The 24,883-nt window shown below is 29.4% G+C and overlaps 1 protein-coding gene across 1 annotated transcript in view; it reads left to right on the forward strand.

Moving 5' to 3' along the window:
* Positions 1 to 901: 901 nt before the first annotated feature.
* Positions 902 to 24,883, forward strand: part of LOC107436116 (uncharacterized) — a 297,809-nt gene continuing 273,827 nt past the window's right edge. Inside the window, exon 1 of the mRNA XM_087165232.1 lies at positions 902 to 1,326. Coding sequence (XP_087021358.1) covers positions 1,311 to 1,326 — 16 coding nt within the window. The 5' untranslated portion in view covers positions 902 to 1,310. The remainder of the gene's footprint in view (positions 1,327 to 24,883) is intronic.

Consider the following 24,883-nt stretch of genomic DNA (forward strand, 5'->3'; position numbering starts at 1 on the left):
TAAATACCGTATATTTTAATTTTTTTAATTTTTTACAATTTTTTTAAAAATTTTTTTTATTAAAAATATGTTTTTTAAGAGTTTTTTTTTTTACTGTGAGTGACTTAATTTATCTACGGCACCTCATTAGCAATAAAAAAAAATTTCGTTATAAGAGAAATTTATTCTAACAAAATTAGGAAAATAGTGAAAAATTGGGGTTAAAAATTGTTAGAATTTTTATATACGAAGTCACCGATCAAATTTTCTTCGAAATTTAATTTTTAGTAAAATCATACCATTCTGAATTCAAAACATGATATATGTTACGTATGCAGTTTGAATAGTATAACCCAAAAATAAATAAAAATCATACTTAACTTCTAACGGAGGCAAAAAGTTCTGATTCAAGTTCATTTAACTATGTAGACTTCATTAAAACTAAAAATATATAATTTTGTTGTTTTCAAAATTCCATTAAAAAGTAAAACTTCAATAAATTTATAGTATTCAAATTTCGTTTTGTCGAAGTCTTTCTGATCGGACCTCAACTTTAAAAAAAAAAAAAAAAAAGGTTTACTAACACGTTTATTGCCAGATTTGTGGCACTGATTATACTATAGACATATCATCGAAGAACGGCAATCCATAAAGATGAAATCAAAGTTGAGTTTTCTTATTTCAACAAGCATTTTAGTTTTAAAGTTTTATAATAAATTTACATTAAAAACAATCTCTTATGAGAGATCATCAGAATCATAAGAAAACGTCCTTTTTTATTCAATTTACTTTTGTAACGAATGAAATGATAGTTTTTCGGGAGTTTAATAATAATAAATGGTATTAATAATTTTTTTTTATTTTAATAAATGAAATTTTAAGACTTTGATATGGGATCTGTGTCTCAGTCGATGAGCATAAGAAAATTGTAACTAAAATTTTCGGCTGATATATATATTTTTTTATTTACATATTTTGTAATTAAATAAACTTCAAATGTTTGCAAGTGACACTGAATAGTGTATATCAATTTGAAAAAAAAACCCCAAGGTTGAAATGTAATGTTAAAATAACTTTAATTATTCAAACAAGCTGTAATACACGAAATATCATCAGAGAAAAAATAGTGTATTAACTTGACATTGAGATCTCGTCTGCTTCCGCAGCCTCTGCAAGCCGGCCGATTGGCGGCGCTGCAAGGTCGGTGCGTTTTTCTTATCCCGTACTTGGGGTTTTTCCGAAAATGATTTTTGATCATCTACTCGTGTGGGTCAGCATTTAGTTCCGTCAAGAAATTTGAAGTTAAGAATCAGTCCAGTGAGAAAACATCGATGAAAACGGAAACCGGTTTAAGATTTTTTTTTTTTTTTATTCGTATTCAATAATTTTTTTTTTCTTTTCGTTATCGTTTGCCTAATTTTCATTTATTCTTTTTCTCCTTCGTTACTTTATTACTTTTCACTAGGATGGCAATGGACTTGATTTATCGTATAATTGGTGCGATAACAATTCATTTTATTTTCCGTTCGTATACGTTTAATAATAAGTATTTTTGAACCAGTTTTGTTTTTTACTTCTGCTTATAAACGGTAAACTTCACGATTCTTGGAAAATGTTTTTTAAGAAAAGATATGAAACTTCTCAGAAGAGAAATCTTATCTTTTCGAACAAATTTATTTTGCTCATATTATAATCTATCTATATTTTATGGAGTTAAATTACTAGAATCCTAATTTTTTTTTTTAATTTTAACCATACAGGAAATGCAGTAGTATATTCTAATATTTTAGTCGTACATTTTTTTCCCTTCTCTTTTTAAGCTTAAACCGGTTAACATAATTATTAGAAAATCTATTTTTAAATGATGAGTAGTTCTTAGAAGATAAATATTATTCTTTTACTAAAAACAATTTATTTATTATACTATATTTGTTTATTATGATTTGTTATAATATAAAGATTTTTCAAAAGAGAAGATGAATAAAGTATAAAATAAAATTATTTTAATATTTTTTTTCTCTCTTTTAAAAGATCTTCATATTTCTAAATTTGCTTCATTCATTCATTTTCTAAATTTGCTTCGTTAATCTCTCTTTACGTTCGAAAATCTTTGTAATGAGTTTTTTTGTAAAATTTATAATATGACCCTATGTTCGGCATGCATATATATCATTGCTTAATTTTAATTCCGAGTCTTGTAAGGGAGCAGAGTTAATTTCTTAATTTTTTCTATTTAATTTCTAAAAATAAAATTCCGCGTTTAACTAGTTACTAGCTCTCGCCGGTACGATTTCAGACACAGAAATATTTTCAGGTGACATTTTTAAGTCGAGACACCCATCTTAAAATTGATCATCACATTAAAAATCTTAAAACGGAGTTGAAATGATAATTACAGAATAAAAAGTGATGATTCTAAGCTAATTAATTTTAGGAAGATAATTTAGGCAAGTAATAGTTTTAGCTATAATTATAAAAGCTTATATCATTAGATCTTGAACTGGGCAGTTCATTTAATTTGATTTTTGTCTTAGATTTTTAACTAAACTAACATTAGAAATTTTGTCTACAGAGCATTCCAAACTTAATATATAAATAAAATGATATAGATAAGAATTTTAATGGTAAATATTTTTGTGACTGCTTAAATCAAGCGTCACTAAATTAAAGTAATTATTGAACAATACAGAATGCTGTTTGACAATAGCGTTAAGAAGAAATCATAGTGATTTGTATGTTGAGGAAACTATAGTGATTTGTATGCGGAAGAAAACTTAGTGATTTGTATGCTAAATTTTTTCTCATTATCACTCCATCGGGTCGCCTTTGCTATGTTAAAAATACTGTTTTTACTCAATTTCTACTTGTTTTTTTAATATTTTTTGTAAGGGTCACATTTCACATAAAAATTAGGTGCTACCATTGTCACTGTAATTGTAACCGTAAACACTAGTTAATATTTTTTTCACTTTTTTGAGCTTATATTTTATTCTGTTCTTGAGCGGCATGCTCACCAAGTAGTCCTATATTGGCAGCCATATTTTATAATTACCCGGAAGAAAATAAAATAAATAAATAAAATAAACTGATTACCCTTATAACTTTTGAATAGTGGCTTAGATATTCATTCTGTGAAGTGCTTTAGTAATATCTCAAAGATAAATAGTTTGGGTACGGCAGAAACCGTGTTAAGTTTAATTTCTGTCTCTTAAAAACTTTTTCAGTTAAGCCAAAGAAAACTTTGCAAGTTTTTTCAGTACGTACGAATTAAATGAAAAAGAAAATCAAGGTATAATATATTTGATATGGTAAAACAACTTCACCTATTGAACTAAAATAGCTGAAAAAGAGGAAATAATGTACTTATTTCCTAGTTTTAATTTGAGGGAAGAAAATTTTTTACTGCCACTTTTTATTTTCCTTAGTAAGTAGGGGTCAGATTTACTGCACTGCATTGATTGATGAGTTTACGCAATAATTGACTTAAAAAATCGTTTTACCACTTTTATTTATTTCATTAAACTTCCGATAGATTTACTTAGTGGCATAAGTCGACAAATTCATTGAACTAAAATAGCTAAAAAAGAGAAAAGAATGTACTTATTTCCTAGTTTTGATTTGAGGAAAGAAAATTGTTTACTGCCTCTTTCTATTTTCTTCAGTAAGTAGGGGTCAGATTTACTGCACTGCACTGATTGATGAGTTTACACAATAATTTACTTACAAAATCGTGTTAACACTTTTATTTATTTTATTAAACTTGGGATAGATTTACTTAGTCGCAGAGGTAGATAAATTCTCTCAATAAATACATTTAAGAAATCTTGCTACCACTTTTTATTTATTTTTTAATTTTATGGCCACGTTAACTAGTATTAAATGAGAACTTTCCGCCATACATTGCATAAAAGCAACATGATTCCCGAGTGATGATTTATGTAAATTTGTTTTGAACCAATGACAAAAATTAGCGACGTTCCATTTTTAATTCAAAATGTTCATTTGTGGCTATAGGCCCTCCAAATGGTCAGAATTTTTTAAAATTTGTTTTCTGGAGTTGTCTTTACATACTAAATCGAATGCAATCGTAATGTATAAGATTCTTTACGGAAAATAGATTTTTGCGTCAAAATAAGCATATTTCGCCACGGTTACAGTTAACTGTTTTATATAATTTAAGAGATTTCCAAGAAGAAATTGGCTTAACACTCTGCAGAATGAAAATCCGACTAACGTTTCAAAAGTACTAAAAGTGATCCCTTTTTCTTCTTTTTCCAGCTGACAGCACACTTTACACAGTAAAATGAGGTTTAAATTCGTGATATTAATTAAGAATATCAGCAAGAAATATCTTCCACTCACTTTGATATCACATTCAAATATTATTTACAAACTTCCATTACTTAAAAGAATTTATTTTTGAAGCTCTGACTGGATGAAAAACAAGCATCATTCGACTTAAAAGCAGAATAATTTTTTTAGCATCTCATTTCTTATATCAATTCATGGTTGTATTTGTAGTTTAAAGATTTACTTATATTTATTTTACCTTGTGTACCGCCAATCACATAAGTCTTTACAGTCGATCTTACAACAATTGATTTTCTATTTTTAGCAAAAGAAAATCATTGCTTTCAATTTTGTTCAATGCAACACTATTCGATACGACATTACTGGATGTAAAGGAAGTTGAAAAAAAAACTTTTTTAACATCTCATTTCCTACATTAATTCATGGTAACATTTGAAATAAAAGGACTTGTCTATATTTATTTTGCTTTGTGTACTATTAATCATATCAGTATACAGCGTCCATCTTTAGTCATTAATTCTCTGTTTTAGCAATGGAAACTTATGTACCTTTCAATTCTTTTCTAAGCATGATTAATGCTGTTGTTCCAGAATTATTTTTTCATACCAACTAGTTGATAAAAAAAATCGTTCATAAAAACTTATCGTAAGGAAAGGAAAAACCATGACCCGCAAAAGAAAAAACACAAACGATGCTTTTCATGAACCCATGGAGAATATTTTTGCCTGCCCGACCCTACCAATACCTTTTCAATTCTAAGAAGAATTTTTTTCAGAACTTTTTCTTATCGTATTTCTCCTACAGGAAGCGCAATTATATTAAACCGTTCTTGCGGATTGACATAATGAAAACTTTTCATTTTTTCTTCGGGGCTTAATGGATTTTTTTGTCATTAACTTTTTTTTTGCTTCCAAATGAATCCCTTTTTTATAGTGTTTTACATGGCCTAAATCCATTTGACAAAAATAACGAGCTTTGATCGAAGTTATTTATCAGCAAATGATATAAGCATCCAAACAAAGAATTGTTTGTATGGTTTTGAAACATTGTATTTTTAGCAGCATGAGCTACATGCACCAATCAGTTTTGAGGGGAGCTTTTAGTACTTTTGTAACTAAACTTCTAAGATGAAACAAACTTTTGCAATGAAATATTTCGAACAATTTTATGATTATACTTATTTTAGCAATTAGATTTATATGCATTTGCATTTCTAATTTATAGCCATCAGAATATTAAAGTGACTTTCTTTAGAAAAAAAGTAGTTTATTGAGCCTTAATATCTGTATTTCGAACCTTAATTCTGTGCAGTACAAGTTAAGCCATACTATCGAATAAGGAAGTTTAAGAAGTAGTATAATATGGTGCAGGCTACATTAAGGCTTTAGAAAACATTATTGTGATTCAAAATTTCTAAAAGTGTAAAAAAGATTATTTAATGAAACATTTGTTTCAATAGCGTTTTGCTATAATAATAATACTATTATTCGTATAGTACATTCTTATGAAATGAAATATTTAAATTTTTGAAGAAGTTTTTACTAAAACAATGCTAATATTTCTACATTAAAATAATATTTAAAAAAAATATTTTCGTTTTAGAACATATACAGGTTACACCCTTAAGAGATGCAAAATTCAATATGAAAGGATTTATGATACAACGTTTTAATGTTTATAAATGCTAACCATTTATAATAATAGTTTTAATGAAAATGAAATGAATGAATCTACATGAAAAAAAGTGCACGAAACTAATTTTATTTGTTTTTTAAAACAATGGTATTGCTATATTAAAAAATATTTAAGTAAAAATATTTCTATTTTAGAATATATAGGTTACACCCTTAAAAAGATGCGAAATTCAATGTGAAAACGAAAAGGATTTATTATCCAACGTTTCAATATTTGTAAAGTTTATTCATTTATAATAATAGTTTTCATGAAAATGAAATGAGTGAATATCTGCATGAGAAAAGCCCACGAAACTAGTGTTATTTATTTTAAAAATAATGCTGGTATTACTATATTAAAATAATATTTAAGAGGATAATAATTTTATATTGTAATATATAGGTTACGCTATTAAAAAGATGTAAATTTCAGCGTGAAAACAAAAAGAATTTATTATCGAATTAATTATGAAAGAATTTATGAAAAGAGTGTTTTAATGTTTGCAAAGGCAACCCTTCCCCCTAATTGTAAAGGTTGTTCAATTATAAAAATATTTTTCATGGAAATGAAATTGAAGGTAAAAAGATCAAACTGGTGTCTTCAAGAAAATATAATTTTTTAATTATTTGAAACAAACAGCATTTATCTGTCTTTATTCAGTCGTCAGAGCAGCTTAGGTACCAGAATCACTGCTCCATGATGGCTAGAGCCGTACATCTTACGTAAGCACCCTTTAAGTTGTATCGAAACAATACTTTCGTTTCCTTTATCTCTGATGGAATCAATAGCAAATTATTATGATATCTCATGTTTCTAATTATCAGCTATACGGAAAGTGACAGTCATGGAGCTGGTGTTGGCTGAGAATCAGCAAAAACTATTAAAAGCTATCAAAAACTATTATGCATATTGTATCATGCAATCACTTAAATTATAATTATGTGATATTTGAGCCTTAATGTTATCACAATTGACAACTTAAAAGTTTTGCAGTGACATTGCTCAATATTGTTATTCAAATTGCACTATAACCTTTAGTTTGAAAAAGCCAAGCCCTCAAGCATTGAATCAAATATTTGAAATAAAATTATTTAATTATCTTTTCAACTGTATGTTTATTGAATTCCATCAGCATTTTAGAAAATGCAATGAGGTGATACGTAAACCTCAACTTACTAAGTGTTATGGTAAATCTGCACAATCTGCGCGGTTTTAAAAAAAGAAGCTAACTTTTGACTAGAACCGTTTCTCTATCTTACCGGTTCCCTTGCGTGAGTTGGCATCGATTTACTAATCACTCAAAAATACTCGTCAAGTTGTATACAATGTTTTCAATTTGTCCTTCAGTGATAAAAATTTAAATTATTCCGATATGTTTCACACATAACTGCCTGTCGGAAAGGTGTCACTTTTGGACTCTTTGTTTGCAAATAATTGAGTAAGCCATTATCTGTAATCAATATCAATCGAATATATCGAACTCTACCATTTAACAAATTCTAATTATGTGATACGTTAACTTCAATATGAACTGACTTAACAACTTACGAAGTCTGGTAATAAATTTGCATAATATAGTGAGTTTCAAAATGCATCCTAACTTTTAATTTCAAAAAGACAAATATTCAAGTATGTATCATAAATTTCAAATAAAACTAAGTTGTTACACTTTAAGTTTAAAAAAAAATCTAATCTTTGACTAGACTCACCGCTTTTGAAAAAAATCTAAATTCGCATCTTTTGTTAGCGGGCATCGATTTACTGCAAACTCAAAAATACCCTTTAATTTGTATCTAAACAATGTCTTCAATCCTTGTATCTAAACAATATTTTCAATTCTTGTATCTAAACAATGTTTTCAATGTTTGAATATTTGGTTTTTTCAACTTTTAATTTGAAAAATCCAAATATTCAAGTATTGAATCATAAATTTCAAATAAAACTAACTTGTTACACTTTAAGGTTAAAAAAAAAAGCTTGTCTTTGACTAGAATCACCACTTCTTACAAAAAAAATCCAAATTCCCATCTTTTGTTAGCGGGCATCGATTTACTGCAAACTCAGAAATACCCTATCTAAACAATGTTCTCAAATCTTGTATCTAAACAATGTTTTCAATACTTGAATATTTGACTTTTTGAACTTTTAATTTGATAAAGCCAAATATTCAAGTATCGAATCATAAATTTCAAATAGAACTAACTTGTTACACTTTAAGGTTAAAAAAAAAGCTAGTCTTTGACTAGAATCACCGCTTTTTTATCTAAACGCCCATCATTCGTAAGTGGGCATCGATTTTCTGCAAACTCAAAAATACCCTTCATGTTGTATCTAAACAATGTTTTCAATTCGTCTGTCTCCGATAAAAATCTTAAATTATTCTGATATCTTACGTTTCACACATATCAGTCGGCCGGAAAGGTGTCACTCTTGGAGTCAGTGTATGCAAAGAATCGACGAAAGCTATTACGTGAGAAGCAGAAGAGCATGTATTGAAAGGAGATGGAGATTGTCATTCTTTGCGATTTCCGTTTTGAAGGGGTCCCTGTCTGTCACTCCAAACTGTCTCGCGAGCGTGCACACATGAGAATGCCAGTCCGTCACGAAACTGCTACAAGTTATCTGCCATGCAAGACACTCCGTCGCACTTGTCTGGCCGTTTCGCTTCGTTGCTTCATTTGACACCTCCATATTCAAGAATACTTTATAGGGATTTTCTTAATTTTCATTTTCCCTATTCTATTAAGTTAAACTTATTTGTTATATAAAATCATTAATCATCGAAGAGATATAGGTCACCAGGTAAATATTGCGTTTTTAACCCATGGGTCGTAAAGGGCCACCTCTACCATGAATTTTCATCAGAATGATAGAGAATATTAATGCAGTTATTTCTTTCTATAAATTAATCTCTGCTCACCATATTATGCTAATAAATGTCTGGATTATGATCTGAATTTATGCTTCTGTAATAAATTAAAATTTAAATGGTTTCTAATATCAACATATATTAAGTTAATTTAACCCCAAATGTACTACCACTCTTCTTATAAAGATGTTTTATAGATATATAGATTTTTTTTCTCAATTTCTTATCAGTTTTAACCCTTTGAGGACGGGTGATTCAGAAAAGCATTTGCACAAAATCAGAATCAAGTTGTAATTAAATAAAAAACGGTAATTTAAATGTAGTCGTTGCTAATTTGACAGGCTTACTTTGCTTTTACTTTAATTATTGTTAGTTTAATCATATATATAATCAATGTTAATTCAAAGTAAAACTAAATAGTTTTATTTTGAACAAAGTAATGGTGAATTAAATAAATCAAACAATTATAACTCCGCCCACAAATAAACTGCTAAAGAAATACTTTGAATACCAGTTTTATCTTTTTACCCTGATTGATATGGTTTTATACTGTCACGTATTTGTGACAGTCGGCGCGAAAGGGTTAAACAAAGCAAAATTTATTAACCGAATTAATGTAGAGGGTAAAAATAAGTTTATTTTCGAACTGAGAAAACTTTTAATAATAAAACTATTTTTTTTACATAAAGTTCTGTTAGATTTTAGAATGAACGTTTTATGTGAAAATTAAATTTTTTGTTTAGTTAAGTATTGTTTAAATGATCTAATTCCCCTAAAATTGAAAGTGGCCGTGAATCTTTTTTTCAATTGAAGCAGTTATCCGGATATTAGTCTTGAGCTACACCATCACCTCCTATATCAGAAAGCCTTAACACGGTTTTTTTATAAGTAGCCTGCGCAGATAATTTAAAAAGTGAACAAGTTGTGCGCATGAGCCCAAATTCAATTTTAAATGTACTTCAGAGAAATTTTTCATATACATTTGAGAATAAACCTTAGAATATTCATGGTAAAAATAAAACTGAAAAATAAATATATAAATAATATATATAATAAATTATTTGATAATGGGATATTTTTCAAATCAAAGCTAGTATGTTATAAATGTATTGTACTTTGTAATTATTATTATTGAATTCTAAATACAGCATTTCGCAGGTTATCCGGACCAAAACCGATCCGAATAACGAAAAATCCGGTTAATTGGGCAAATTAAAAAAACTGCTACGAGAATGTTTTCAAGTAACTTCCCTTCCGATTTCTAGCAGGTTTAAGATTGGTAAGCGCTGTAGAATATAACAAATGGAGTGTTTAAAATTTTAATTTTTTAAAATTTTATTAGAATTCTGTTTCATTATCAAATAATTATTTGCCACAGACTTTGAAACTGAGTGGACAGAACATAAGGTCCTTTTCAAGATCACTAAGGGACAAAAGAAGCTAATTTTTGATCCCTTTCAGATATTCTGAAAATAAATAAGCAATTTATTGTTTTTTTTTTTCTTTTGGAAACGCTGGGGAAAATTCATAATTTTTCCTATTATCAAAGTTTCCAGTGACCCGCTAAAGTAATTTAATTGACAATCAAAATTTTTGTAATATTTTCTTGTATTAATTACATAAAACACCCCATATCACCACAATAATCCTCAAACGCTGCGTGTTAAGAAATGTGTCACTTACAGAATGGAAAGTAACTAAAATGAAATGGTTGCTGAATCACGTATAGTGTGTCTAAAATAAGAACTCCCCCAGACATTCGTCTGAACCGGTGGCGGTGACTATGGTAACTAGGTATGTCAAGTAGGGGTGAGGGATCACTGTTTCGGATCGAGTCGGCGAAAGAAAGGGAATCTCTTTCTTCGGTCTATTGTGTTAGTCCTAGAGTGAAGCTACCCTCCCTGAAATGCACCATTCTTGTTTCCATAGCACCAAACTGCCTCAAACTTTGTGACGGGAGGAGTTATTAGCTTAGACAAACTATAAACAATCATTTGATTTAATGAACAGGACTGAAAGATGATTTGTTTCAAAACAAAAGATTGAGAGAATCAGTATTAAAGTCATTTCTTTTTGGTAGACCAATGGATGTTCTGCATTAAAAATAACTTATAGGTAAAATGTTCTATCAAATTTAATAAAATAAATAATAAATTATTTTTATAAGTTCAGTACCATTGGATACCTCGTATGTGTCAGATAGTATTTAATAATTTAAAAATAATCTTTGTTTTTATTTAAAATTAGTTAATAACAAATTACTTACGTAATGCATGCATAGTGTTAATAATTTATGGGGAAAATCAATTTAATAATTAAAACGGTACTTTTCGGTTAGCTGGGCTCAAGCGAAAAGTGGGCAAAAATTGTAGACCCCCGCCAACTTTTATTTTTCATTTTTCTTATTTTATTTATTTTTTAAATACATAAAATAAAAAAAATGAAATAAATAAAAATGAAATCAGAGCAAATAATAAAAGTTGAATTTCCTCGCACTCGGCAAACCGAAAAGTACCTTTAAATAATTTTAAACATTTAATAATTAGTGCTTAAGAATTATTTGAATATTTTTTTTCATCATTAAGTAATATTATTTCTCAACGTTATCATCATTCTTATCGTTTAAATATAGTTTATAAGTCATTCATAAAATTTAAAAAATTAATTCAGTGAGCTATTTTCAATTTGTTTCAAAGAATAATTAATACCTCTCAGAAAACTTTAAATTATTTATTTTATTCATGATAGAGCTTTAAAAATAGCTCTTAATGAGAAATTATTTTAAAATCTTCCTCTATCATTCAAGAATCGAATTCATTGACACTTAGATCATCAAACCTTTTTTCCGAGAAGAAATTCAATAATCTATGATGAGTCACAAAGCAAATATTCAACTGGATTTAATATTAAATCTAAGACGAACTTACCTACCGCAGATATGACATCAAAAGAAGTTACCGACAGGTAATAGCACATTTGTCGCCATTTTCGTTTTCGGAAGGCTTTCCGAAAGCAAAATTATAATTTAAAATAATGCAGAAGATAATAATTTAAGATGTCTGCTTTTTCCTTTTAAATTTATATTTAATTTTCAATGTACTATGTCGGAATTTTTTTTTTTTTTAGTGCAATATTAAATTATGGTTGTTAGCGTTTATAAAATGGAGAACTTCACATGATTGCACTGTCTGCTCAATGCATTAAGCGAAAAATATATACATTTTAATTTCATATAATAAGAAGTTTTAGAGAGCAAAGATTTGGATTTTTTTTTTTTTTAGTCAGAAGAAAATAAAGCTTTTAGAGTAGTAAATATATTTTAAAAAGCTGTGTATTTCAATCGTACTTTCTAACAGAGCTGCGGGGTTGGTAAATAAAATGTTTGACTCCAAAACATTTCAATGAATCCTCGGAAAATATTAATATATTTGCCATGTAAATATTAATTTCAAATGATATAACTCTTGACGCTCTATATAACGACCCTAGTTTTACTGGCGATAACGGGCATTATAATGTGAAGACGTTATAATTACTAACAGAAAAATATACGTATATATATAGGACGCTTCATAACTGACAGAAAAAAACCATTAATATTAATTCCTAAGTAAAAAGAAAATAATTGACCAATTTTAACAAAGCAGTGCTTTAATTTAATAAGAATTTGGTAACTAACGGAAAAATTTATGATAGCGCAATTTTTTTTAAATATCAATATATTCATAAAGGCATCCTTTAAAACATCGACTGGCTTGAGAATGTGATTTTCTATAAATAACGTATGTGAATGTCTATAAATAACATATAGTATGTCTATAAATAACAAATTTTCTAAAGAATTTATATAATTAGCGAATTCGTTTCTTCTTTTAACCAATTGTACCTAATATCTTAGTTGTCGGAGTCGAATAAATTTTTTCGACTTCAAATCCTGTAAATTGTTTTCAACTCCGCCTCCATACTTCTTTTTACTGTCAGTTTGCGTTAAGTGTAAAAAATACAGTGTAAAAAATTGCGAATAAAAGTACTTCATTAAGTACCGGCTCTTTTTGCGCATCATTCATTAAATTCATTTTTTCCGTAAAATATTTTACCGAGATTTTTACTGTAGTATTTATTTGTGATTCAGTGATTTTCGGTAATTATTACTCTAAAAATTACGGTATATTAGATTTTTGTCTCTGATATGTTCCAGTTAAAATGGATTTCACGATAAGAAGAACCGGGGCACTGAGTGTCGATACTTTTATTTTAGTTTGATCCGGAACTTTTTACAGTGTAAAACAAATGTTAAAACTTTTTTTTTCTGTTACGGTTGTGATATTTTCAGATATTAGAATTCATAACGTTCATGCGAAGCATGCAGAATTTTTTCCATCATAAATTTAACAAAAAATATGTTTTAAAATAAAAAATTTTCTTGCTTCTATAAGTCATTATTATTATTATTTTTTTTTTGCGAAACAATTTTGCTAAAGCCATTATTCGTGATTCTCTCCTCATCGATGTTTTCATATTACGATATTCAAGAACCTGTTTTAGATCTAAATTAAAAATTTGGATAAAATGTAGCAACATTCCTTTCTTTTTGCTCTAAAGCATGAATGGTAAAAAAAAAATATTAGCTACACTATTGGTTAAGAGTTTTTTAAATGTAAGTAAAATCAGTGTTTGGGAAAAAAGGTATTTTAACAATTATTAACTTCTCCCTCTTTCTTGATGTCATTGCTTCAAAAGAAAAGTTGAATTTATTCTTTCTGCTTCAAAAGTTGAAAAAAAATCTATCTCGATACATATTAATCAGTTTCTTGATAGTGACGTCACAATATTATTTTATATTCACAATCTATGATGTCATTGCAATGTCTTCTGTTTCAAAAGTAGGAAGAAAATATATCTCGATATATATTCATCAGTTTCGTGATAGTGTCATCACAATATTATTTTATATTCACAATCCATGATGTCATTGCAATGTCTTCTGTTTCAAAAGTAAGAAGAAAATCTATCTCGATACATTTTAATCAGTTTCTTAATAGTGACATCACTATATTATTTTATATTCCCAATCAATGATGTCATTGCAATGTCTTTTGCTTCAAAAGAAAGAAAAAAAATCTATCTCGATGCATTTTCATCAGTTTCTTGATAGTGACATCACAATATTATTTTATATTCACAATCCATGATGTGATTGCAATGTCTTCTGCCTCAAAAGTAAGAAAAGAAATCTATCTCGATACATTTTAATCAGTTTCGTGATAGTGACATCACAATATTATTTTATGTTCACGATCCATGATGTCATTACAATGTCTTCTGTTTCAAAAGTAAGAAGAAAATCTATCTCGATACATTTTCATCAGTTTCGTGATAGTGACATCACAATATCGTTTAATATTCTTTGTTTATTGCCGAAAGCACCAATAAATGTTACCACTAAATCTTGAAAACTGTTAATGTGCACAACGAATCGCTGTGTAACGAATCGCCCTAGTAATTCAGTACATTAGCTAGTTCATTTGTGAAACTACTCCTTTTTACCCTTAAGCGGTAACATAAATATTTTTCAAGCTCAAATCAAATGAACTTTTCAAGAATTTTAAAACATAAACATACTTACTATTTTTTTTATAAACATACATACTATTTTTTTAAATCTTAAATTCCAGAGTTATTTATAAATTTAAAAATTGACATTTTTTAAAAATCTTTATCAGTAATATATTTACTATTGGCTTTTTCACTATGCTTGGATATTTAGTTAGTAAATAAATGAACAGAAAACTAATGCATCACAAATATATTAGTGAACACAAGACTCATTTGGTTTTAAATAAATCTGATATAATGCATTGAATTTTATTTTATACATATTAGAAACTTATAATGCATTATGCATTAAAACTCGTAACACTGAAATGCATTTCCGTATTTAATAGTTTCGTTGATTTTTATGAAAATATTTAATTGAAATATTGGGAAAAAAGAAATTTCAAAACATATAATGAATCAATTATAAAAAAAGGATCTGCATTTGTGAAAAATTCAGCTAGTGTTGCGCATTCAATAAAAATAACAAAATTCGATAGAGAAGAAGTATATATTTATCTGATATATAACGCAAATATATTTTTTGCTTTTCCGTTTTTGTTTTAATTAAAACAATATTTAAGGTCATTCTTTTGCAGTTTATGCATGAATAAAAATCAAATTAACAAATAGAGAAGATGCCACTCCAAACCTGTGAATAAAAATGTTTGACGGAAGAACTAATTTTACGATTAATATTGATAAAACGATGCGATAAAGAAATTTTATTCTTCATTCATTCACTAAATATTTTAAAAATAATTCATAAAATTTTGAACATTACATAACTTTAATATAAATTTTTCCGTTGACTTTATTATTTTATATGTTTATAATTGCTAATAAAATTCATTCTTAAAGTCTCACTGTTCCACCAAAAGAAGATCGGTCATATAGGGCCGAAAAAGATTGGGAACCGTTCGTGTAGTGAAAAAAACATGTTTTAACATTGTTTCAAAGCTTGTTAAGTAACAAAGAAATAACATCCTATTTTCTGTCAATCCATATTGGTGGTTATTGATGATTTGTAGGGAATATTTCAGACTGAGCGTAGGGAAAAGCGTTTCAAATTCATCACAAGGAAGCAATTTTTTGACTTTCATCTGATAAAGTCCAACGATAGACATCTCATCATTAATTTTCTTTTTTTCTTTCTCTTCAAAAGAAAGGTATTCGAATTTCTTCGGATTCTTCACTTAGCTCTTTGTTGTCGCTTCAAATTATTCGGCATTGTTTGTATGAGTTTCAAATTATTTTTTTTCTGTCGTAAATTAGATTTAAAAGGTGACAGTGATGCTCCTTTAACTTGTTACCGCTCGAAGAGAAAATTATAGAGATGGGCGTTACGCGGGTGACGTTGACGTACAGTTTCCTGGAACAATGATATCATCTTCGCCAAAATTACACACCGTTGAAAGCAACAAAGTTTATACAAAGTAATAATTCTTCTACTTTCGTGAATTAGATGGTTAAATTCATCGCAATAAGTCAGAGGTAAAAATTGGGTCTTAATTTAAGGAATCTTTTATCTTAAATTGAATCTTTTAGCTTAAATATATTCCACAGTAAGCCACTAAGTTTATATGAAGCATTCTTTTTCAACCTTAGCAAAGTGGATGGTTCACGTATTACCATAAGTCAGAAGAGAAAATTGGGTCTTAATTTACGGAACTTTTTATCTTTTATCTCAAATTTATTCTTTCAACTTTGTACTCTGTTGAAAGCAACAAAGTTTATACAAAGTAATAATTCTTCTACTTTCGTGAATTAGATGGTTAAATTCATCGCAATTAGTCAGAGGTAAAAATTGGGTCTTAATTTAAGGAATCTTTTATCTTAAATTGAATCTTTTAGCTTAAATATATTCCACAGTAAGCCACTAAGTTTATATGAAGCATTCTTTTTCTACCTTAGCAAAGTGGATGGTTCACGTATTACCATAAGTCAGAAGTAAAAATTGGGTCTTAATTTACGTAACTTTTTATCTTTTATCTCAAATTTATTCTTTCAACTTTATACTCTGTTGAAAGCAACAAAGTTTATACAAAGTAATTATGCTTCTACCTTCTTGAATTAGATGGTTGGATTCATCGCAATAAGTCAAAGGTGAAAATTGGGTCTGAATTTAAGAAATCCTTAATCTTTTATCTTAAATTTAATCTTTTAACAAATGTAAACTCCAATATAAGCAATTAAGCATACACAAATAGTCCAGTCAAATTATCATGAATGGTAACAAAAATTTGGGTAGTTTCAATTCTTTGATGTGTTTTTTGGGTCGGTTTAGTGATAAAAAAAAATCCAAGTTTTTCAATTCCTCCGACCACCATGTGCGTCGCCATCTTAAATATTACCAAACTTTTGGAATACTAAAAGAAAACACAAATATTTTTAGTTCTAAATAGATAAAACTGCTTTGAAAGAAACGCGCTAAAAAGCACCAGAAATTTCAAGAAGGTTGCATGAAAGTATAAGAATGCAGAAAATCAGGTCCACACTGTTCTATATTCTACAGACATTACAACGAGCAGACTTTTGAAAATGCAGTGCCCATACCCCAAGACTATATCTAACTATTTATATGTACAGCAATTATAATTCTATTAAAGTTAGTCATAAAATACATTTTTTAGCCAATAACGTGCAATTAATAATTGAAAATTTGATTCTTTTTTCTTTGTATTTTTCGAAAAAAATCTTCTAATTTTAAAACATATATATCTCAGGAAATATTACAGCTACAAGCTTCCTATTGGTCAAAAATTTTTAATAATTTAAGAGAAAAAAAAATTTAATTTTTTTTGTAACAATATTTTAGGAATACAGTGAACTCTCACTTATGCACCGGTGTAAGAGACCAAGAGAAAAAAGCACATAAGTGAAAGAGGCGCATAAGTGAAAATCTTCAAAATTCTAAAACGCAATGTAAATTGCAGTGACAATATGAATAAATATGTTTCTAAAGATTAAATGTTAATATTTATACTGTTTTGGTATTTACTATAATTATACAAAGAAAAAATTTAACATACCTTAAGACAATTTATTTTCTTACAAAATAATCTTAATACATGTTTGTATTTGTTTTTGCCGACGTTATTCAAAAACAGTTTTTTCCAGTTCATATAAATGGGATAAGGGGGAGTTTCAGAAGCAAAATTAAATTGTAAATATTCAGGAATAGTGTCTAAAGCTTTCAAAACTGCTGTGTGATTTGGAGGAACTTCATCATCTCGTCAGTATCTTCCACCACCTACTCATCGTCCACAAGTTTTAGTTAGATATAAATGAGCAGTTCTTCGCAAAAAATTTGAGTTTTATGGGAGGCGGTGAAACATCACGTGATAAATTTCTAAGAAAAGTACTTGACGTCATTATATGCTGTACAATAAGTTGTTCAAGTACTTCCGTCACTAAACAGATCACCTCCTTTTAATTACTCATAATGTTCATCTGACTGCAAGCAAGTGATCGCGGTCTCTTTCGTATTCCAGGTGTCTTTTTTTCTAGAAAACAGGATGAGAGTAAAACTAAACTCTGGACAAGAGGAATGGTCATTTTCCAAAAGATGGATGGGCTTTAATTGTTGTTGGTGTAACAGATGAGACACCCGATTCAAAATTTTAGAAGGAATGTCTTTCCAGAAACAGCAAAAATGAAACGGTCACAGGGGGACGCAAATTCAATAGGAACATATATTTCTTTTTATCTGTAACAAGGATTGCTTCTTTGCTTCATTTTTAATTTAAAACACTTTTTTTTTAAAAAGAAAAAATATTTAAAGGATTAAAAAATTAAAATGCCAGCCTAAAATTTCGGCGCATAATTGAAAATTTTATTTTTAGAGCGACGCATAAACGAAGGATGTTTATCATTATTTTCCTATCTAATGTACTGGGACCTATAAAAATCGTCGTATAAATAAAAAAGGTGCATAAAGGAGGAGGTGCATAAGTGAGAGGTCACTGTAATTGATTTAAAAAAGAAAACAAAGAAAAGTTCCTAAAGTTTAAAGGAAACGAAGAAAATAAAAATAAAAATATGACCACCGAAGACGACGTGTTCAGGGGGTACCGGCCCCGGTAGCCATAAAGCAAAACCATTTCTAATTGAAGGAGAAGCAAATGCCTAAATTAATTCCCTCAGTACCCCGATGGTTTTGTATAGAAGTCTAGGAAAAAACATGAAATGCAAATAACAAATTTAGAAAAGAAACTCAAGCAGAGTTTCTTTTCTAAATTTGTTATTTGTTATCTGAGTTTCTTTTCTAAACTTGTTATTTGTATTTCATGTTTTTTCCTGGACTTCTATACATATAAATTCTATATAATTGCTGTACATATAAATAGTTAGATATAGTCTTGGGTTATGGGCACTGCATTTTCCCAGAAGGCTGCTCGTTGTAATGTCTGTAGAATATAGAACAGTGTGGACCCGATTTTCTGCATTCTTATACTTTCATGCAACCTTCTTTACTAATACATAAAATGTATTGTAGAAGAGATTATGCTTATTTGTTTTCCTGTTAGATCTAGACCGTAATGTTTAAGCAAAAATATACATGATCGTCAGTTATTGCTCTAGAAAAAGCTTTTCGAGGCCAAACAACTTTAAGGAACAAGTGGTGATTACAATGTAATGAGGCTCTTCAGGTATTACAGCCTCTTAAAAAGTGTAAATGCAAATTTATAAAGATTTTGTTCCTTTACGCAGGTTCGTTTCTGTAAACAAAGACGCATGTAAATGACAGAAAAACTGATTTTTTGGAAACGATACAGGATATTTAATGTGGTGTTTGGTCCCCCGAAAAGTTACGTTTGCTGCCTACCTGTTTTGTATGGATGATGAACTTTCTAAGGCTCTGACAACCCCTTTTCATCTAAGATCTGTTCTCTATAGTCCAGAGGCACCGAAGCTGGAGGCCGTAACTGTACGAACTTTCGATTTTCTTCGAAAATCCATGGACACAAAAAAAACAACAGCATGGGTGATGAGACATAAAAGAATACTGTTCAACTCTTGACACAGAGTGACTCTTGACGCAGAGTGATCTCAATGCCTTGGACAGCAACAGGAGGTCTTGGTCTTGCAGAAACTCGTCGTTCGAGTGAGTCCCAAACGAGCTTGTTTGGATTAAGATCAGGAGAGCATGCTGGCTACTCAATGCGCTGTATTGTTTCAGCTTCAAGAAAGTTCTTCACAAGACGAGCTGTATAGGATCCTGCATTATCTTGCATTAAAAGAAAGGGATTACCTATTCGGATTGTTATTATTTGGATTGAAGCCTATTTCGGATTGTTAAACTCAAGACCCTCGTTCTGCTGTGAAAAGAAACTGTCTGTGTCACATTGGCTGTTCCGTCCTGACGAGCTGCTTACAGGATATATTGTTCATTATTTGCAGTGGTAGCACGTGGATAGCTTTGTTCTGTCCGACGTTAAAGATGCCCTGTTTCTTGGAATCGATTCCAGTCTTGCAATGACACTTCTAGCTTCAATGACACTCTCGCCCACCTGGATTTATGATGCCAAAATAACATTATTGATCCAGTCAAACCCACGTTATATGACACGAGAAATTGCAGAGACATTCAAGATCAGTCAAAAGAGTCGTCACGTCTATCTAAAGAAACTGGGATATATAAGCAAGCTCAGAATTCGAATTATTCATGAATTCGAAGAAGTTCATTTGACGGCAAGGAATAAGCATCTGCGATATGCTGTTGAAACACTAAGAAAATGATCCTTCTTAGAAACAAATGATGTCTTATGATGAAAAGTGGATTGTTTATAACAATGTGGTACGAAAGCGGATTTTGTTCTAAGGTGAAGATTCGTTATACACGACTTCAAAACCAGAATTTCATTGGGATTAGGTAATGATCTCAGTGTTGGTGAATCGGAAGAGTGTGGTGCTTTCTGAGCTTCAACCAAGAAACGGAACAATGAATTCTAATGTGTTCAGTAGGCAAACGGACAGTTTGAATGAATATATCATCCAGAAGCGTCCTGAGTTGTTTATCAATTGTAAAGGAGTCACGAAACGTTCCATCACGATAGCTCGAGACAACACACATCTTTGGCAACCATCCAAGCCGGAGCTTGTATGGGAGATGTTGCCCACCCGCCATATTCACCATGACCATGCGTCATCACATTTCCACTTGTTTCGCTCTCTTCAATACTCTTCGAGTGGAATAACGTTAAATTCGGATGAGACTTTAAAGCAGCACCTTGTTCAGTTTTTCATTAATGAAGTCAAATTCTTTTACTAACGAGGATTTGTGAAGCTGGCCAAACAGTGGCAAAAAGTCATCGAACAAAACAAAACATACATCATTGACTAATCTTTAACCCTTATATAAATATGACTTTGAATAATATAGGAAAAAAAAACGCAATGATATTTTACTCAACCTAATATATACCGCTGCAATTACTATCAGACTTCGATTAAACGAACTTCTATATTATGAACTTTTCTAGGAACTGAAAACTTTCTTAGGATTTCTCCGTAAAATAACTTCTATATAGCAAAGTGAATTTGCTACTTTGCAAACGTTTCCTTGTGGATCAAATTTCTTTCTTTTCATTGATAATTAATATATATATATATACTAGGAGGCTTCGCCCCCTGCTTGCTGGAGCACGCCAACCCCCGGAAATGCTTCTGCAGTTCATTTCGGATTGCTTTGCAATCCGATGCTCGCTTTGCTCCCTCATTGGATACGTTCTAAACGTCTAGCTTTTGTATACTTTTTTGAACACTGAAGTTCCGAAAACTTTTCACTGTAGAAAATTCTAAACCTGTGCATTTCAATATTAATTTGAAATTGCAAACAGTTCACATATTTTTCCTAATCACACTCTTCTGAATTTCAGTTGTTGAGAAAAGTAACTGTTGTAAGTTTCGTTTTAAAGTCTTTCCCACCAGAGGGCTAAAACCATGTGTTGTAAAACAATATGAAATAGTACTGAACGCCGGATGTAAAGCATCGGCTTCGATGAAGATAATTTTGTGAGAATGTTTTTGATAATTCGGTGAGAATTCACCCTATTAGCCATATGATGCTCACTACGTGCTCTTGCGCGCCAAAGCCTATCAATTAAAACGTATTAGCGTTTTATGTAATATAGATCAGCCATATGATGCTCACTACGTGCTCTTGCGCACCGAAGCCTATCAATTAAAAATGAAAACGGTTGCCAACACGAGAAAAGAAATATCATCGGTTTTATTGATACATACGTATTAGCGTTTTATATAATATAGATAGATATGTCATGGCGAAAGACCGAAATCAGTGGTTGTTGACTTTCACCGGTGAATGTCGACAAACACCAAATGCGTCGGTGAAAGATCGAATATTTCATTACATTCTTGTACATTCGGACCCTCACCGGTGTATGTCGACAATCACAGATATTCTTTGGTGAATGTCCGAAATATTTATTACATTCAATTTGATATGAGTTTATTCGTGGAAATATTTACATTTATTCGATATTTTAAACCTACACTGATGTTTTTTAAGGTTAAGTGCCACTGCCCGGTATATTTTACACTGATGCTTTTTTAAGGTTAAGTGCCACTGCCCGGTATACCCTACACTGATGTTTCTTTAAGGTTAAGTGCCACTGCCCGGTATACCCTACACTGATGTTTTTTTAAGGTCAAGTGCCATTGCCCGGTATATATTTGCCCGATACTCCAAACACTGATGTTTCTTCTGATCTATCGTCAGTAAGTATTAAAATATAGAATAAATATAAATATATCAAATAAATATAATAATATTAACGAATAAATTAATATAAAATTGGATATAACAAATATTTCGGACATTCACCAAAGCGACTATGTGATTGTTGGCATTCACCGGTGATAGTCAGAAATAAGGGTATTTAGCAAATATTTCGAACAGACACCAAGCGACTACGCGGATGTTGACATTCACCGGTGAATGTCAATATTCTCCAGATTTCGGTGTCTCACCGTAACATATATATTCAATAATGACTTTGAACTGTTTTTACCATTCTCTCAACTCTCTGAGATTTGTAAAATCCCTCTCACTTTTCACATTTTATACAGAAAGCGCAGCCTTTATTCTATTTATAAAATGCCCATTGATGGTTAAGATGTATAAAATGAACCGACATCAATTTACAAAATAAAGGTCACACTGTCACTCTTTGCATCTTTTACAGAAATTGCAGACTTTATTCTAATTATAAAATGCCTTTTGATGGTTAAGATGTATAAAATGAATCGACATTAATTTACGAAATAAAGGTCACTTTCGCGCTTTGTAGTTTATCTAGAAAGTACAGTCTTTACGCTATTTCTAAGAAGCTTTTTGATGGTAACGATGTATAAAATGAATAGATGTTAGTTTGCAAAATTAAGGTGTTACTGATTATTTCTTAACTATATCTAGTGTTTATAACGTTAAAAACAGTTTTTTGTTGTTTAAAATATTTCGAAATATTTCTACTTAATGAGTAGTTTAAAATATTTCTATTTAATAAATTTTCCTTGTAACGAACTTTTCCGGGATCTAACCACTTCATTAAATAGAAGGCCAATTGTATGTAGAAGTTCAGATATGAAACAAAAAGTTTTAGTTAAGATTTGTCTTTGGGAGTAATTGTTTTCACCAGGATTAGATTTCCGCATTCTTCTGAAAAATTATGTCGTAATAGCAATCAAACAGTTTAAAAAAATTACAGCTTCTTACTGGTAAAGTTCTGTTTGGTATATAGTTTAAGAAAATGAATATTTTATATGAATGAATATTATAGCTTAAGATATGAATATTTCATTTAGCTTTTTATTTTTCTAAAATTGCAGTCCGCGTAGTTATTGTGTGTCATTAGCAACAACATTGTGACTAAAATAAATATTAATCAATTTTAACTTACTGAAGAATTAATAAATTTGGAACTATACAGAATACATATTAAATAAGCTTTTTTTTTCTTAGCTTAGTTTTAAGAAAGATTTAACCAAGAGGATTATTAACTAAAATTGTTTTTAAAATCTGGTAATGATGTCTAAGAATTCATATATTCACAATTTTAAAAAATTCACGATTCACAGTTTTGAATTGAATTTACAATTCACAATTTTGAAAAATTTAGAATTCACAATATCGAAAAATGATTTATAAAATAATTTACTATTACTGGATTTTTAACCAGAAAAACTTTTTAAAATGATATATCATAAAATGTTTAAGACATTATTAAAGTGAGGACAATTTTTTTCAAACTACATCAAACAATTTTAAAATTTAAGTAAAATATTTTCATCTATATTAAAAATAAAAAACATTGACTTTTAGAATGTATCATTATTTTTAAAATTTACTTATAGAAGATGCTTCAGCATTTTTTGTCAATTTTATATGTAATATAGAAATGCAAAAAAAAATCAAGACACTGCATGCATTCTTTGCGAAAAGTAAAAAAAAAGCTATGAAAGTTTTAAACAAATCATTTAACCCCTTGCTTCCGAAGCGTCATGAAAAGACATTTACAAGCAAACTACGGCAAGTGTCGTTTCGTGACGGTCTCGCTTTTTTGGGGTAGGGAGAGTAGAAAAAGAGATTCTTCAGTGGGGAAAGAAATGGGGGTCAGTTAAGGGGAGGACGAACAAAGAGAAGGGTTGGCAGTTTACCTCAATTACTCAAACTATTATCCTTCCTCTAAGTTTCTTCTGAATGGGTTGCTTTTTGCTTTGTAATTTGGCCTTCAAGATAAACGCCAATACTATCATTTCAACTTACATTGAAATCTATTTTGAAAAGCACAACTACACTAAGAAGCTTTTTCTTAAGCAATGTTTTTTTCTTCTTAAATAACATTATTGAAAATATGTAATCTAAGGTTATGATTATTCGATAATAATCTACTTCAAATGATGTTTTATTTTTTTATCCGCATTTTGTTATCATTAAAAATAAATAAATAAATAAAGTAAAAAAAATTGATAATAATATAAAAAAAAAATAATAATAATTCAGTGCTTTTATATTGTTTTAGTTTTAAATTTTTACAGATTTCAATTGTTATGAAACTTTTTATTGTTTTTCGGCAAAGAATATAATAAAGATTCTTTGAATAATAAATTTTTTCTTCATTTTCTTTCCATTTTATCAGATAAGTGATTCTTTAAATTTTTATTAATCGAGGATTTATTCATCAAAATATTAGACAAAAAATCTGATTATAGGAACTTTACGCAATTTTATAATTTTCAAGATTTTTTCGTTTAGTAGAAATACAAAAATAATGGTTAATAGATATGGCGGGAAATATTAATAAAAGTTTCATTTTATTTTACTTCATATTTATATTATATTTATTTTCTTTTAATGCATGCAATAAATTTATTAATATTATATTTACGGATTTACTAAAAGCAAAAAATTTAAACGGAAGAAGGGATGTT

This window comes from Parasteatoda tepidariorum, chromosome 5 (assembly GCF_982258835.1).
Source record: "Parasteatoda tepidariorum strain Cologne lab strain chromosome 5, Ptep-v5.0, whole genome shotgun sequence".
In the NCBI taxonomy this organism is placed as follows: Eukaryota; Metazoa; Arthropoda; class Arachnida; order Araneae; family Theridiidae; genus Parasteatoda; species Parasteatoda tepidariorum.